The 18963-nt window shown below is 39.2% G+C and overlaps 1 protein-coding gene across 1 annotated transcript; it reads left to right on the top strand.

The window, feature by feature from the left end:
- Nucleotides 1-1373: 1373 nt before the first annotated feature.
- On the top strand, nt 1374-6476 carry LOC311298834 (uncharacterized protein; the record flags this gene model as incomplete). The annotated part of the gene is made up of 4 exons (XM_084422100.1): nt 1374-1593; nt 2242-4069; nt 4198-4666; nt 6456-6476. The coding sequence occupies exons 2-4, from the start codon at nt 2949-2951 to the stop codon at nt 6474-6476; spliced, it is 1611 nt and encodes a 536-aa protein (XP_084278226.1). The 5' UTR covers nt 1374-1593; nt 2242-2948.
- Between the last annotated feature and the right edge of the window lie 12487 nt (nt 6477-18963).

The raw sequence follows: 18963 nt of genomic DNA, 5'->3' as shown, positions 1-18963 counted from the left end.
TGAATATTAAGTGTCCCCAACAAAGCAAGCCAGAGGCAAGGAACCTGAACTCCATCAGTGACATAATGGAGAAAAAAAGCTTTGCATTATATACATCATTCTAATGAAAATAACCCGAGATGGCTTGAAGAACACAGATAAACACATTTCATCAAAAAGATCTTAATTTGTGTTCTGAAGATGAACGAAAGTCTTATGGGTTTGGAACAACATGAGGGTGAGTAATTGATGAAAGAGTTTTCATTTTTGGGTGGACTATCCATTTAATGGATTTTTTATTTATTTTTTCAAGAATTGAATTCTTTAAATGGGACTTTTTTTCTTCATCAGTTCAGGTGATAAAGATAGAAGAAAACATGTTCTATCTTTAGTGTATGAATTACATTTAAAACATTTCGATTAAATTAATAGACAAGACAAAAAATGCCATTGACCCAGGAGACACAAAGTATATTTCAGCATGATAAAAAAAAAAAAAAAAAAAAAGCTTTTCACTTCCCATTTAATTACAATAAATAAAGGTACTTTCCAAAAATGCTATTTTGATGAAGTTGAAGGTCACCAACTCCAAAGGGACAAACCCATGACCTGCTCGCTGAAAGGCCAGCGCTTTCCATGGTGTAGGGCCTTAGCAAAGGAAAAGTGCATGGAGACTGAGGGGGTGTTGAAGATGGACATCAGGCACTGTTAGTTTCCTGTATGGACACCATGGACTGAGTCACGCAGAGCTTGTTCATCACATTTTGCAGCTTATTCTCTTGCTACCTCTGAAAGAAAACAAATACCCATTAGCATCAGATATGTTGCCCATATCAGTCTTGCAAATTGCCAGTAAATGTTCAAGTGGGCTTCCTACTGTATATGATTCATCTGTTTTTTAACTGGTCACCAAGTCTCACACAAGTGCTTAAGTTTTGCCAAATGTGGAAAAGCCACAGAGGTTACCACATATGTCTGGTGGACTTCCTGTCCTAATCTCCCATGGAAAATCTTGTTGTTTCAGACCAAATGTTCACTACGTCAGACATGACTTTTCTTTATTTATGTGCTTATTTTGGATGTAATGTAACTCCCAGACATTGCTTATTGCCCCAATAATATACAAAATATAGTACCACGGCCCATATCAAAAAAGTATTGGAGGGCCCTCAAACAGTCTCTCAGCGGGACAAAGAAAGTAAATTACATATTGTTCATCAGCAATTCATATGCTTCAATCAATGATACTGAATAGCTTTTATTATCCATTTTGAATCCCAAGTACAAACCACCAAATTCAAAACTCTCCATATTTGTTTTTAGAGGAGAAGAGCCATGCTATCCAGTGTAAATCACAGTCTCCCTCATCTCTATAGTCCATTGCACATGTAGCAGGGATATGTTGTTACACCAGATTATAAACCATTTTATTTATATTTTTATTTATTTTTATTATTTGTTTTGGGGCATTTTATTTTGAAAGAAGTTTGTGTGCTCTTACTAAGGGTAAACATCGCAGTATGCACGTCGGCTGACGTCATGCGTAGGAGCGAGCTTCAAACAGCAGTGCAATCGGAGGTTCGTCCTCTTTCCTGCAATGTCTCTTGAGGAGAGGTACGATTTCATGAGCTCCGTGCACTTGATGTTAAATTGAGTTAAAAGTGTTCATGTCAGGTTTAAATAATCATTTGTGAAAGAGTATTCATTGAGATGTTATATTTGACTATTAGTTCGAGTCATTAACTTGTTAAAGTAAGTTTATTTTTGTGCTGTTAATGAGTGAATAGTGCGTTGCGTGAAATGGCGGCGGGGTGTGTGCGTCACAAGTGAGAGATGTGTTAGTGGCTAAGCGTCTTGATTAAATTTTATATATGTGTGTGTATAGAGATGTGTATATTTGGTACGCATACTAAATATATATTCTATTTTATTAATAGATATTGTACATCGCATTTACTGGTTTCTGTAGTTAACTTACTGGTGTATTTAAACATGTATTTTGTGTTTAACAGGTACAGTTAAAAGAGCTGCGGTTTAACAGTGCCTGTCTGTTTATGTGTTTTATCACACAGGTATGTTAATTGAGATCTAAGAAACACTGTAATGCTGTTTTGAATTATTTGCATACAATGACATTTTTGTGAATATATTAATATTATTATTATTATCATTATTAATTATACTATTGCTATTATTACATATATTGTGTATGTGTGTGGTGAAGTGTGTGTCGCTCTTTCCTGCAATGTCTCTTGAGGAGAGGTACAGTTAAAAGAGCTGCGGTTTAACAGTGCCTGTCTGTTTATGTGTTTTATCACACAGGTATTGTAATTAAATTCATCTTTTGCATGACCAGCTTTGAGTGGAAAATCCTTTTATTTAAAATATTCAAAATAACACAACGCAGAGGAACAACCGCTACAAAACTGGTGCCGTGACCCTTCGATTGGTTGATCGTTGTCGACCGCTGGGATTGCTGACGTCGAGTCTGACTGGAGCTGTGGGGTGCTGGTGGAGAGACGGGACTTCAGTTGACTGTTGCTGTTTCTTCGGTGGCGTCCGGATGTCAGACGGGTTGTGATATTTCTAGGTAGAGACTGCTGATGAAGTGTGTCACGTGAATTCGACGCTGAGATCGCATGTTCAGACTGTTGGTCTCGTGAGTTGTGACTAAGCTGGATCAAGCAAGCAGCGTGCTGTATCATTGAAGAGTGTCACCAACTTACCTGTTTTTGACTGAACTGTGTAGATGAAGGTACTTTGCATCATCAATTGACTGGGTCTTTGATTGGAGGACTGAGAAACAAGTGAATTTTTTTTTTTCTCTCTCTCTTCTTTATTTGTTTCTTCTTTATATTTTTCTAAGGACAATTGAATTTTATTTTTCTGAGTTAAAACTGGTTCATTACCATTGATTTGGTTGGTTAATATTAATGTGTTTTGAGAGTGTATTCTGACACCTGAGGGGAATGGCTGCTAGACACAGCGATTTGGGGTGGGACAATACATTTACAGCTGGTAGAGGGCGGGGCAGTCTTTTGGATACGCCTGACAAAACTAAGCTGTTTGAGGATCCGGAGTACTGTAGCACAGGCCGGGGTAGAACAATTAGTGGTTCTGCCTATGAAAGAATCGATAGTCGGGGTAGTCCAATCGCTGCAGCCAGTAACTATGAGTTCGCTCCACAGGAGTCAGAAATGTCTGGTCAGATGAGTAACCTCATAAAACAAATTGGTAGTGAGATTGGGCAATCAATTAGAGAAAGTATGATGAGGCCTGAATTTCCTAATTATCCATCCGCTAAGAGGTTCCAAGAAGGTTTCAGTGGCCAGGTGACTGACCAGTCGAATAGTACTGTCATTGATGCTTCAAAAATGAACTTGATCCTGAAAGCTGAGGTGGCAGCACCACCACATTTTAGAGGAGAAAGTTCGGACAAATACTCAATCATGGAATGGGAAGATATGATGAGGGTATATTTGAACAAACTTGAGGTGAAGGATTCTGAAATGGTCGATGAGATAATGAACAGAGTTATGGGGCGGGCCAGAGATGTAATGAGAGTATGGCTGCGCAATGTTTCAACGGCTCCTACTGTTGATTCTGTATTTTCTGTTTTGAAGCAGCACTTCGGGGACCAGAGCAGTTCGGGTATTCCATTGGCTGACTTCTATTCTGTGAGACCATATCCCAGAGAGAGCGCTTGGGATTTTTGGATACGATTAAATAAGGCAGCGGATGTAGCTGAGCAAAGTTTAAAATGGGAAGGTAGGACTCTGGATAACAGGAGCAAAGAGGTAGCAGTTATGTTCATTCGTAATTGCCCTGACAAAGAGTTAGCTTTTGTTTTCAAGAGTAAACCTGTACAGTCATGGAACGCATCTGAGGTGCAAGAGCAGCTTGACGAGTTGTTAAGAGAGCGGAAGTTGACAAATCAAGCGGTCAAACAATTCACCACGGTTGTCTCAGAACCAGATGTTGATGTGTCTATCTCGCCTTCTAAGTCTGAACAGAGTGCGGGCGTAACTGACGAGAATGCATTAGACAAAGTCTTGTCTTTGCTGGAAAAAGCATTAGTGTGCAACTCTCAGTCTGTGCAGGGTCCCTGGCCTAAACGTACGGGCAATAAGATTCGAGAATGTAGAGTGTGTCATAGCAGTGAACATAGCACGACTGCTCATTGCAAAATGTATAACTTGTGTTTCAAGTGTTTTGCAGCTGGACACACAAGCTACAACTGCGACAGTCACAGAACTACGTCAAGGGTGGGCTCCGGTCAGCAAGACAAGGTCACGTCTCAGGGAAACTAGGCCGCTCCCTTCGGGCAGAGGACGAGGTGGGGCTGTATAGTAATTCCTCTGAGACTGATCTTGAGTCGGTTTATTCCTTTTACCGTGAAAGCATTGACAAAACAAAAACAGTAGTATTTCAGAACAACATGCAAGTTGATCAAAGTAGCAGTTTGTTTTATGCAGGTGTTTTAGTGCAGGACAAAGTTGAGCTTCAGGGGATGTTGGACAGTGGCTCCATGGCGACTACTCTGAGCGCAGACGTAGTTCCTCAACTCAGAGACGCTGGGGTGCTGGACCAAGATATCCTGAGTTCTTCTGATATTGTCCTGGTGGGTTGCGGTGGAAAACAAACTAGCCCGGATGGTGTATGCAATCTGAAGCTTGAAGTTTATGGGGTCAGTTTCAATGTACCGGTTCTGATTGTGAGGGGTCAAAAAGACCCAATTATACTCGGCACAAATGTCTTGAAGCCTCTAATAAGTCAGATGAAGCATACAGAGCAGTTTTGGAGGGTGGTAAACAGACCAGACACGGCTATACAATCGGAAAATAGCCAATTTTTGCGCATGCTTTCTTGTATTGAGAGATGGAGGGGTGATTTGATTCCTGACAGGGTGGGTACTCTGAGACTGAGGTCAGCTGTGACACTCCAGCCAAGGAGTGAACACCTTGTTTGGGGTCGTTTGCCCCCAGGGTCGGTGCTGTCTGTAGGGAGCACAGTAGTCATCGAACCAAGTACTTCACGTTGCGTGCATCGGAATGTGTTGGTTGGGAGGGTTGTTTCACCTTTGTGGGGTGATGGTTGGCTGCCAGTAAAAATGATCAACCCGACCAATTCAGAAATTTTGTTGAGGAAAAACGCGAAGGTGGCTGATGTGTATCCTTGTGTTGCGTTAGAGGACCTCGAACAAACGACTGACTGGGTGGTTAGCCAAAATGCGGGTGCGGTATGTTCTGACAGGTCGTGTGGTAGTCTAACGGTGAGAGACTCTACATCTGGAGAAGGTTCAGTAGGTGACAGCAGGTTGGATGACCTGGGACTGAACAATCTTAATGTCAAAGATTGCGAGGTGTCATCCTTTTGGCAAAACAAGCTGGTTGACCTAGTCGAGAAATATGAGTGTGTGTTTTCCAGGCACAGTTTGGACTGTGGTGAAGCAAAGGGGTTTTGTCATCGTATCAGAGTTACAGATGACAAGCCCTTTCGCCTTCCATACCGCCGTCTTTCTCCCGCCCATTACTTGAAGTTGAAAGAGACCTTAGACGAAATGGAGGAGAAGGAAATTATAAGGAAATCGAGCAGTGAGTTTGCGTCTCCATTGGTCTTAGTGTGGAAGAAAAATGGTGACTTAAGGATATGCACTGATTTCCGATGGTTAAACGCTCGCACGGTGAAGGATGCTCATCCTCTTCCTCACCAAGCAGATGTCCTTGCAGCGTTGGGTGGGAACGCGTACTTTAGTACCATGGATCTGACCTCTGGGTATTATAACGTCCCGTTGCATGAAGATGACAAGAGGTTCACGGCGTTCTGTTCACCATTGGGGCTCCATGAATATAATCGATTACCCCAGGGATTGTGCAACAGCCCAGCCACATTTATGAGAATGATGCTGACTGTGTTTGGTGACCAGAACTTTTTGAGCCTTCTTTGTTATTTAGACGATTTATTGGTTTTCGGAAAGTCTGAGGAAGAGAGTTTAGAAAGGCTTGAGATGGTGTTTCGGCGTCTAAAAGACCACAATTTGAAATTGTCTCCTTCAAAGTGTAGGTTTTTGAGGAAGTCTGTAAAATTCTTGGGTCATATTGTGTCTGAAAAGGGTGTGGCCAGTGATCCAGCAAAAATTGAGGCCATTGTGAGTATATCTGAAAAAGATTTGATGGAGAGTGATTGTGTTACACCATCAGCAAGTAAAATCAGGTCCTTCTTAGGTATGGTGGTGTACTACCAGCATTTCATAGAAAATTGTTCCATGGTGGCTAAACCCTTGTTTCAGCTTTTGACAGGACAAAAAAGACCCAGAAAGGGAAGAGGTGTGAAAGGATTGAAAAGAAGTCGTACGCTTTCTCCGGCAGATTGGACTGATGAGTGCAGAGCAGCTCTGGAGAGTTTGAAGTCTGCTTTGGTGAGTCAGGTTTTGCTTGCGCACCCAGATTTTTCTAAGCCGTTTCTGTTGTCTGTAGATGCCTCCACTAGTGGGTTAGGGGCTGTTTTGTCGCAGGTTCAGGAGGGATGTGCTGTGGCAAGGCCTATTGCTTTCGCGTCAAAATCTTTGAATCATGCGCAGTCAAAGTATCCAGCACATAGACTTGAGTTTTTGTCAATGAAGTGGGCTATTTGTGATAAATTCAGTCATTGGCTGCGGGGACACAGGTTTACTGTGTGGACTGATAATAACCCACTTAAGTACATCCTCACAAAGCCCAAGTTAGATGCGTGTGAACAACGGTGGGTAGCAAAGCTTGCGCCTTATGATTTTGACATTCAGTATATCCCTGGACCGAAAAATGTTGTGGCGGATGCATTAAGTAGGGTACCGTTTGTGACTTCGAGAATTTTGCACCGATTGACAAGGACACCTTATGATATTTTGTTGCATGAGGCTGAGTCTGTCGCTGTTGAGCGGGTGCAAGACATGTTCCATTTTTCGTGCGAGCGTCCGAATGGCGAAGAGGTAGAGGGGCTGTTGGAGTCTACAGATGTAGGTGGAAATGTGAATGTAGGGTCCACTCACCTTACTGGAAAAGTCTCTCACCAAGATTTGTCAGCTGTACTTCATTCTCACTGTGACTGGGAGCATGGTGCAGCCATTAGAAGTATGTCGTTTGTGCAGCATTTAGAGAGTTTGGGGGATGTAGGGCAGAGTGAGCTCCCTAGTCTTACCCATGATGAATTGCTGGTGAAACAGAGTCAGGATCCTGCGATTGACAGAGTAAAGTTCTTTGTGGAGAGAGAAAGACGTCCGTCTCGCAGAGAAAAAGTTTTTGAGTCTAAAAGAACTGTGAAGATACTGCGCCAATGGGGTAAACTTACCTTAAGGTTGGGTGTTTTGTACAGAGTTTCTAAGAATCCAGTGTCTAAGAAAAAGACTTACCAGTTTGTGGTGCCGACAGCTCTTCGAGGTACTGTTCTGAAGGGGGTGCATGATAACGCTGGTCATCAGGGTCAGCATCGCACACTATGGTTGGCTAGGCAACGATTCTTCTGGGAGTCTATGGAAGAGGACATAAAGACATACGTTAATGAGTGTAAGAGGTGTATTTTGAGTAAAAGGCCTGAACCAGAGGCAAGGGCTCCACTTGTGTCAATTCACACGAGTGCCCCTCTTGAAATGGTGTGTATTGACTTTTGGTCAGCGGAAGATTCTAACAACAAGACGGTTGATGTGCTAGTGGTCACTGACCATTTCACAAAGCTCGCTTGTGCTTATGTGTGTCCGAACCAGACTGCAGAAGCTGTTGCACGTGTCTTGTGGAACAAGTTTTTCTGTATTTATGGGTTTCCGGGTCGAATACATTCCGACAGGGGCGCGAACTTTGAGAGCTCACTCATGGTCGAACTGTTGAGATTGTCGGGTGTGGGAAAATCGCACACAACCCCATATCATCCCATGGGTAACGGACAAACGGAGAGATTTAATCGTACTCTAGGGGATATGATTCGTTCGCTGCCTTCAAGATCTAAAGTCAAGTGGCCACAGATGTTGAACACTCTTACTTTCGCGTACAATTGTACGAGACACGAGACCACTGGGTTTCCACCATTTCTCTTGATGTTCGGCCGAACACCAAGATTACCAGTGGATGTTCTGTTTGAAAATGTCATGTTGCATAGTGAGACTGTTAATGTTCACAAGTATGTTCAGTCTCTTGAGAAAGACTTAAGGGAAGCAATGGCAATTGCACAAGAGCATACTAAAAGGCAACAAGCAAAACAAGCGGAGTATTATGATCGGAAGGGTAAAGGTCATTCTCTTGAGTTGGGTGACAGAGTACTCCTGGCGAATAAGGGTGAACGTGGGAAAAAGAAGTTAGCAGACAGATGGGAAAAGGTGGTGTATGTTGTTGTGGGAAAGAGGAGTGATCTGAACACTTACCAGATAAGGAATCCTGGGACGGGTCGTACCAAGACGGTACATCGTAATCTATTGATGCCTGTCAATTTCCTGCCGGTGCCAGCTTGGAATGATGGTAGTGATGGTGGTGATGTTGTGGATTCCACTGTCTGTGGCTCATGTGATGAAGTTGATCAAACTCAGAGTGATGATCGGACCTCTCGCTGGGTGTTCGATCTTAATGCTGGCACAGATGTGACCAAAATAGGGTCTGTGAAGAGCTCTAATGCTGATCAGAGTGATGCATTTGATGACAATGCTGTGGAATGTGACGCTGAGTTGGACAGTGTACCTGAGTGTAAGACAAATGTGGAAAACATTCCCTCCTCTACTTTGTCTGTATGTTCTTTGGTGTCTGTTGATTTTTCTGTATCAGCAGTTCTAAGTGATAAATGTGCTTCTGAAGTTGACGAGTGTACTTCAACTGTTGCAGAAACTGTTTCAACGTCAAGTGTACAAAATCAGCAAAATGTAAGAGTCCCTGGTCTACAGGAGGGTTATATGTCAAGATTTGGGAGACTCATTAAGCCAGTTAACAGGCTTATACAGACAATGTCTACACAAAGAGTACATGCAATTCATGACATTTGAATGGTTACATTAAGAAGAACAAAAGGGTTTGTTGGAATGAGTTTAAAGGATTTTTATTTTATTTATTTTTTTGTCTTGTTTTTGTAATTACATGTTTTGTGAGTAATGTACATTAAGAGGTACATTGTTGGTGTCATGAGTAGAACTGTGTATATGGCATGGTTTTCTATGGGTAATTTGGGGATTAGCTACCCCTGGGTTATCTTAATCTCGAAAGAGATAGTTAAGAACTGAGCAAATCTAATATGATTTCAGAAAAATTGACATCGCTACTTTGGTAAGACTTTGTAGGTCTATGTAATGCAGAATCTGGTGTAAAACAGTGGGGGTGGATGTAGCAGGGATATGTTGTTACACCAGATTATAAACCATTTTATTTATATTTTTATTTATTTTTATTATTTGTTTTGGGGCATTTTATTTTGAAAGAAGTTTGTGTGCTCTTACTAAGGGTAAACATCGCAGTATGCACGTCGGCTGACGTCATGCGTAGGAGCGAGCTTCAAACAGCAGTGCAATCGGAGGTTCGTCCTCTTTCCTGCAATGTCTCTTGAGGAGAGGTACGATTTCATGAGCTCCGTGCACTTGATGTTAAATTGAGTTAAAAGTGTTCATGTCAGGTTTAAATAATCATTTGTGAAAGAGTATTCATTGAGATGTTATATTTGACTATTAGTTCGAGTCATTAACTTGTTAAAGTAAGTTTATTTTTGTGCTGTTAATGAGTGAATAGTGCGTTGCGTGAAATGGCGGCGGGGTGTGTGCGTCACAAGTGAGAGATGTGTTAGTGGCTAAGCGTCTTGATTAAATTTTATATATGTGTGTGTATAGAGATGTGTATATTTGGTACGCATACTAAATATATATTCTATTTTATTAATAGATATTGTACATCGCATTTACTGGTTTCTGTAGTTAACTTACTGGTGTATTTAAACATGTATTTTGTGTTTAACAGGTACAGTTAAAAGAGCTGCGGTTTAACAGTGCCTGTCTGTTTATGTGTTTTATCACACAGGTATGTTAATTGAGATCTAAGAAACACTGTAATGCTGTTTTGAATTATTTGCATACAATGACATTTTTGTGAATATATTAATATTATTATTATTATCATTATTAATTATACTATTGCTATTATTACATATATTGTGTATGTGTGTGGTGAAGTGTGTGTCGCTCTTTCCTGCAATGTCTCTTGAGGAGAGGTACAGTTAAAAGAGCTGCGGTTTAACAGTGCCTGTCTGTTTATGTGTTTTATCACACAGGTATTGTAATTAAATTCATCTTTTGCATGACCAGCTTTGAGTGGAAAATCCTTTTATTTAAAATATTCAAAATAACACAACGCAGAGGAACAACCGCTACACACACAAATCTCATACATTACTCCAGAAGTTTCCCTGGGGTCACATGATGAAGTTCTATTGGATGTCACATCAATAACTAGCTCTAACAATGGCTCTATTGACTGGTGTGGATTCCATGTGGGACTCTAAATGCTAAAGCGCTAACAGGTTGGCTTTAAAGGAGTGTCCAGATGCTAATTTATCACATAAGTGTGTTGACCTTTGTTCTTTGCACAGCTTCCCATTGGGGGTGGAAACAACATGGCTCTGTCAGGCAAGTCAAGGTCAGAGAACATGCTGAGGAAAGAAAGAACCTGAGAGAAAGAGAGAGAGATTCCTGCTTCTTAGTAGGTCACTTTGTGTCTTAACATGTAGCGACTCATCCCTTTATGAATGGACTTTAAACATCTGTAATTACAGCGTTCTCCGGGAAGGATATAAAGTGTTGTGTGTTTCCGCTCTTTATGTCCCCTGAGAACCACCTCATAGCTCATCTTACACAATAAAATCTCTCTTTCAGCCTGTAGATCTGTTCTTTCTTGTTTTGTTTATTTTAATTCTTCACCCTTTGCACTACTTTCTGCATTTGTAATCCAGTCGCTCATTTTAGCAGTTTACAGTAAAGACCTTTTGATTAATCTCAATGTTCCCAAAAAGAGGTTTAGCATTCTCCTAAATCAGACATGGGGAACTCCACAGCCTGAGGAGAGCATGCTCAACTGAGTTCCTTCACACAGAGATCAAACATTTAGTAATGCAAAGGTATGGTTAAAAATAGAAAAAAATTATTAATCAATTTGACCCTCTTCATGAAGGTCAGAGAGCAGGAAATGTTGTCCTGGGCCCTCCGACTAGGGTGAACCCACTAAATGCGTCATTACATTGCCTAGTATATTGTTGGGAGGGGAAGGGGGGTAGGTGCCACCCTCATAATTTGTCCCGGGCACTATGTATTACGGCCCTGCATTGGACTGATTTGAGAAAGTGCTTTTTTATTTTAATAAGATTAATGAGGCTCATTTTCCTCTGCATGGGAAATGCACAAAGCAAACAAATACAATCCAAATTAAGTGAAGTTTTCCCATTCACTAAAGTAAGTTATTAACACTGAGTAGCTTTCTTTTAAAGAGTATAAGCCACTAAACTGTGGTAGTTCACGATTTTACACGACAAAAAAGACTTTACTCACTCTTATGTAGTTCCAAACTTGAATGATTTTCTTGCTTCTGTGGATCACCCCAAAAAAAAGATATTTTGAAAATGACAATGAAAGTCAATGGGGTCCAAAAGAACACTGGTGCTCATTGACTTTAATTGTATTGACAAAAGCAGTTCTTCAAAATGTTTTCTTTTATGTTCCACAGATAAAAGAGAGTCATACAGATTTAGAATGACACGAGGGTGCGAAAATTATGACAGAATTGTGATTTTTGGGTGAACTATCCCTTTAAAGTATTTTAGGGGGTATCTTAATCAGTCCTGCATTAAAGGGATATTGTTCACCCAAAAATCACAATTTTGTCATAATTTTCCCACCCTCAAGTAGTTCAAGTAGTAGAAAGAAAAATATTTCGAAGAATGTTGATAACTAAACAAGTTTGGAGAACCATCTACTTTCATAGTATGGAGGGAAAAATACCATGGAAGTTTAAGGGGCCCCTCAACTCTTTTGATACCAACATTCTTCAAAATATCTTCTTTTGTGTTCAGCAGAACAGAGAAACTCATACAGGTTTGGAACAACTTGAGGGTGAGTAAATGATGACAGAATTTTCAGCTTTGTGTGAACTATCTCTTTAAGATTAGCTTTCTATACAAATGTAAAGTCAAATTTGCACAAAAAAAATGACTAAGTTTGTTTATGTTTCACCGGAAATGCCCCTGCAGCAGGAACTTGATAAGGTGGAGTCCCTGTTGAGCTTGCCTTGCATTTTCATCCCCTGAGGAGCAGCAATTGCAAAGCGCTTATCTAGATGCGCCCGAACTGGCCCTTGAAGTTTGCGGTAAATGCTGATGTGCCAGAGAAGGTTTTTTTATTCCTCAGGGGAGCCGAGCGGGACTCATATAACCCACCCCGGCTTTATCTGCAGCGGTCTATCAGATTTGCATGTCAGAACGTGACAGACAGTGTCAAAATGCTCCCTCCCCTTCTTCCTTTGGTGTTTATAACAAACTAAAAGAACAAATATTCACAGCGGATGCTCTCCTCTCTGCTGGGATCCACTTGGGTCTGTGAGTAAATAGACTCAGTGGGTTGTTTCCTGGCAATAAAAAGGAAAAAATCAGCAAATGGGTGAAAATGTAAGCAGATGACAAAAAAAAAAAATCATTTTAGAAAACAAGTATGTCCTCACTCATTTCACATTATTTAGGGTGAAGTTATAAACAAATAAGTCAAGCTATGCATGATATCTAATGATATTTTTATAAATTCGAATTTGTCTGTTAAATATATATATCTTTTTTAAATGTGAAAAAGTATAATTGTTTTAAAATTCTGAGAGTTAGAGTATCAGCAGGTACCTTCTTGAGCCACGGCACAACATTCAGGTAAAATGGGCCGGTATAAAAAGAGAACAACACGGGTCATTTCTGCTGAAATCATTTTATTGTTAACAGTAAATTGCCGCTATTGTCTTTAGTGTGCCATAGCAACACCATGAATGTATTTAATTAAATAGAAAGTTGAACAAATATTTCATTAAAAAATGCAATTAAAAATGAACTGGTAATGTTGTATAGGTGTGTTTTTCTATGCATTAGTGTCTTTTGTGTGCATGTATGTGTGTAAAGAATAGAACATCTTTGACAAAAACACACACACACACACACACACACACAAAAAAACACTTTAACATTTCCTGTAGCACCCCCCATCCTGTCATTTCTCCACTGGTTGGACATTTTCCTTTCTTTCCCTTTCTCTTCATGTCTCTGTTTCCTTTCTTTGATTGTCCTTCTGCCATACTGTCTGCAATGCCTTTAAAAAAAAAAGATATCTAGGCATATAAACCTATTTTCACCCTCAATTTCTGTGTAACTTCTGTGTAAAAGTGTGTGTGTGTGTGTGGATGCAGCCCATTTTAGCTGAAAATGTCAAAACATTGTTCATAAACCGTTGCTTTGTTGGGAAGCTTAATTGCTTAAGTACCCTTATTAGTGATGAATGAAATTTCAGGCTCACTTACCTTTCAATTTCTCTGACAAGCTTCATGTAACACTCTGCCCTGCCCCCATTATAAAACTCAGACCAATCAAAACTATTGTTACATGTCAACAAGTGTTGAAGAAACAATGCAAGATCAGTTATTGTGATTGGCTGTAAAAATTTAAAGAGATTTGACGCTACAACCTTATTTAGCCTATTTTACCTGATAGCCCATTTTAGCTGACTTCACCCCGATGATGAGCATTTCTGACCAATTTCTGTACTTTATCCCAGCTAGTAAAAACATGTTCTAATAATGTTTTACTAACGTTACCGTTAAGTTATGCAAACATCATTTCAGAATGTTCACCGAATGTTCAAAACATATATATTTTTTAATGTTTTAAAAACCTTTTCTTGGTTTTATGAATGTTAAAGGAACATTCCATTTTAGCATTTTAGCATACTACTGAAAAACAGTAGCCTAACATTTAAAAAATGTTTGACAAACATCCAGCTAGTATAAATAATGTTTTTATGTCAGTGTTTTAAGAACATTATTAAAGACCAGATAACTTTAAACGAATGTTGTATTAATGTTAATGGAAAAATGTTTGTTCATAACTTTGAGAGAACCTTGCCAGAATGTTAGCCACAGTTCTGACAATGTTCCCTGCTAGCTGCGTTCACTACCTCAACTAAATGATGGTGAAGCCTTCAGGTAATGTTTCATGAAAATAATGTTTAATTCTTTGACAATACCTGAAACATAATTTGAAAGTAAAATAATAATAAAAAACATCTATAAAAAGCAATGCTTACGGTTAGCATCATAGCTAGCACTTCATTAGCCCATACACTCAAACATAAGTAAATGCACAGCATTGGAGCAATGACAAAACCATTGTTAATCCATGTACACACATTGTGTAAACTGCATTAGTGTGTGGTCTGTTGTATTGCGGTCATTGCTCTGTGGTCATTCAGATGTGTGTTCTTTGGCTTTTACCAGGGGTTTCTAGTTACAAATCCCAGATTTGTTTTTAAACCTTCTATTTAAGCTTCTTTATTTGCATTGTTATTTAGTCCAGTTTTAAACCATCACAAGGGAGTGTTGAAGTTCCTGACAATAGAATTGTTTATCTAAACTGCATATTTGCTTGTATGATTTTGAAAAGAGACACCACAAAAGCTGAACGCATTTACTGAGAAATGCAGGACAGTTGGTCTTATTCACTCTAAGTAAGTCTAAGCCTGCTAATGAGCTCTTATCACAAGAACGGCACCCCTGGAGCGAGTGTGTGCACAAGGGACACTGCTAATAGGTCATCTGTGTTCTTTTAGTGCCTGATTTACTAAAGAAAAATAATGTAATGAAAACACGCCCACAACATCTGTTGTTTCAATATATTTTACATAATGACTGTTACTGATTTCACTGTAACCACGACAGCAATAAATAATGATACATGTAACAATTGTGTAAGTGAATTTCACTTCTCCTTTTTTTTTTTTTTTACAGTTGGATAAAAATGGCACTAGACAGGCCAGTCTTCATCATTTTGGAAGATTATAATGGTTTTATGTCATTTAGACCGACACTTCAGATTCTCACTGTCATAAGTGAGATTCTTTGGAAGTAACGTGTCTCGCTTAAAAGCATAGTTCACCCAAATATTCATTTTTGTGCCATGTTGTTTCAAACCTGTATGACATACACTCTCCTGTGCAACATAATAGAGGATAATTTGATACCCCCCCATACAATGGAAGTATTAAAAATGTAATATGTTCTTTTGTTTTCAGCAGAAGAAAGTTACTGCACTTTTATTAAAAAAGGTTAAATGGGGTTCTATATAGAACCCTGTTGTTCTTGACTCAATTTTAAAGAACCATTTATGCCAAAAAGGAGAACTGTCTACTACTGATTTTTTTTTCTAGTGATAAAGTATAGCGTGCTGTTTAATTCATAAAATTGAATTGAAATAAAAAATGAATTAAAACTAAATCCATAAAACGATCCCATGGGAACCCCTTAAAGCGGTGGAATAATGCCCTTTTCACAAGATGTAAAATAAGTCTTTGATGTCCCCAGAGTGTGTATGTAAAGTTTTAGCTCAAAATACCCCGCAGATATTTTTATATAGCATGTTAAAGTTGTCCTTTTTTAAGGGTGAGCAAAAACACACCGTTTTTGTGTCTGTTCCTTTAAAGGCAAATGAGCTGCTGCTCCCCGCACAGAGGGCGGAGCTTCAAGAGCTTGTGTCCTTTTACCTCACACAGACATGCACTGGAAATTTCAAAAACCTTTAGCCTTTTATGTTCAAACCGAAGTCAGAAAGATAGAAAGACTCAAGAAGAAGTGACAACATTTCTGAATGGTTAGTTGGTGAATTTATGTATCTTATGTGTAGTTATCTTCTAGTCATTGATTAGCATATTCTGTCTTGATAATCTATAAATCGTGTTCAGGGGGCGGGGTTTATGTAAATTTTAGGGTTAGTGATGTCACTAACCCGGGAGGAATGTCGTGTAGTCCCTACCAGCCGTTTGTTGTAGTCCTTAAAAAACTATTTCTTTAAAAGCAAATACCTCCCTTTGCTTTAAACTTTGACCGTCGTAACTTTGCAGATGTTGTTTATGCTCAAAAAGCAACATTACACACCAACTAAAGTTAAAAAAGTGAAATCATATTCAACCACCCCTTTAAGGCCAATTCACACCACACCGACAGGCGGCAACAGACACTTTGCCGGGTTTTGTCGGATCAGTGTGTTACTCTGTTGGCATTTGCCAGAGCTTGTTTTCAACAATTGAACATGATGAATCGGAATTAGAATGTCTGAGAAGTGACATGTTGTATTCTGGTGACTGTCAGCGTTGGTCTGTGTCTGTCGGTGAAGCATGAATTGGCTTTAAAAGTTTCTATAAATGAAGCACCTGCCAGAACCCTTGAAGGTTCTATAGAACTTTTCTTTTCAAGAGTGTGGAATGACATGAGTGTGTGAGTAAACAACTTTTTCATTTTAGGGTGAATTATCCCTTTTAAGACTATGATGGTGATTGTTACTGGTTGCCATTGAAGGATTCCAGCCTAAAAACAGACCTTATACCACTACACCACACTACCACCCCTGAATTTAATACTGAATAATGCTTTGCAGAAAGCTCCCACACCTCAGCACACTGTCTGTTTTCAACATCTCTCAGTCTTACACACACACACATCAAACAGATGGTGATAAAACATAACAGAGCCTTTCATCTGCAGGCATCTTACGAAACATGTAATAAATTAAACAGGAAGAAGGTTTAAGTAAGGCCTTACAGACAGGTAGGTGAGGCTGCTTTGTAGACATGGTGGGCCCGTTAGCCCAGGACCCTTAGGCCCTTCCCTGTGTACACCTAACATCCGCCTTGGGTGATCCGAATGTCATGTGAGACAGATCGCCGTTTACACCCATGATGACTGGATATCTGATGTGGTGTTTAAAACACACAAAAAAAACCCCAGTAAACTTTATATCATTTATAAAAGTGAATCACATATAACAGCATTTTACACAAAATTGGTCCATGGAATTTGTAATCAAATGTGTTTAGGGGTGTCTATGCACAGAATTCAATGGCATGTAATTTATACGAATAACAGTCATTTTGACCTCAGTTTGTGCAAACAAATGGGAAACAGTCTTCAAGGCGAAACCCTAAAACTGTCCTTTGGTGCAACAGATAATTTATACTATAAAATAATTATTTAAATACTTATTTGATAGACCTGTGAAAAAATGGATGGTACACATTTATTATAAAGTCTGACATGTAAAATATAGTCTCTGTATGATTTATTGGCATGCCATATGTAAGACCTTATGGCATACCCACTTCCACATGGCACCGGTGTAACAGGACCCAAAATGGCCTAGAACCTTAAACCTAAAACATATTTAGGGAGATCATTCAGTGATATATTTAGCTGCTTTTCTAATACTCTCACAGTTGGATGTGGATAGTTTTAGTTAGTTTGGATCTATCCATCAGTTGTTGATTGGATGGAGGCAGATCCAAATGCAAGCTTGCTGATGATTTTAAGAAAAGTGCGGGGTTTGAGCAGACAAAATGATTGGAGAACGGCAGCATTTGTCATTCGTTTCAACGGACAATCAAGTTTTTCACATTTTTATTAAAAATACAAGGTAATTTACTTAATGCATAAATTAATCATTCACAATAAGATCTATAACATGCATTTAGAAAATAGAGAGGGTGAATTTTCATTTCATGCCTACTTTAGAAGTCAACGTTACCAATCCTGGGAAACCACTGAGAATGTTTATTTTAGGGTGACTCACACATATTCTGGGATTTGCCCAGGGAAGGAGAAGAGTTTTCCATCAATAACATTATTTTCAGCTGATATTGATTCATAGCTTTTTTCTTTTATTTCTTCCCCAAGAAAAAACGCAGGATTGATATTGGTTTTATATAACAATTCCATAAAAAAATAAGGCAATTTTTTTTATGTTCCAAACAATACATTTAAATTTAACAAGTTCAATTTCAAAAGCTGGAACGTTCGCTCCCTGAAAAATATCACAATGCACCGCAAAAACCAGGGAGCATCGATGCTCATTATGCTTCCTAACCGGAAATTGCGTCCCATTTCTGAAGTCAACTCAATAAATATAATGACATCCAATAGAAGATTTTAAAAGACTAACTGTTAGCATTAACACACATTGCGAGACAGGTAGTGAACACATCTAGTTAACATTTATAATTAATATTTGGCTTAAATGTTGTAAGGATATATAACAGAACAATGTGTTTACACAACATAACAAATAATATCAAAAAAGATATAGGCCTGGGTCCTGACTGTTGTTGATTAATACCAGCGGTGACGTTCAACAACGCTGTACAGTACATTGACATTTACGTAGTCCAGCCACAGAAAATTGAGTAATCACTTTCCCAATCCAAAACCAATGGTCCTTACCAGTGCCTGGATTCATGTACACGATGTAGCTATAGGGATCTGATTGAGACGCACCCTTAAACAAGTGAAGTGATACAAACAAAAAATCCCAATACTGGTATAATAAACATGAACACTTTTGGAGTGCCGTTTAATAATCTCTTTTTGGCATCATGTGATGTCCTTATATCCCAGTCTGGGATTTATGATTTATCTCACACCACAACAGTTGACAACATGATGTCATTCCCTAATTGTACAATGACACAGAGAGATTCATTGACAAGATAAACCATGTTTTTGTCATTTTGAATTAAATTCCTTCTGGGAGCTTCATCCAACTTTCCAACCCTAGTGGGTGGTGTATGAATCCTTTTGAAGATGGAAATGTAATGATTCAGAGTGCTATAGCAATAAAGAACTCCACAAATTTTCCTCTTGATGCCTGTCACTCTACACTATTGGCTTCCCAGTGCAAGGAAATTCTCTCATTACTAGCGCTGCAGATCCG

The sequence above is a fragment of the Rutilus rutilus genome, assembly GCF_951802725.1.
Source record: "Rutilus rutilus genome assembly, chromosome: 10".
NCBI lineage: Eukaryota > Metazoa > Chordata > Actinopteri > Cypriniformes > Leuciscidae > Rutilus > Rutilus rutilus.
This window is presented reverse-complemented; position numbering and strand designations above follow the sequence as displayed.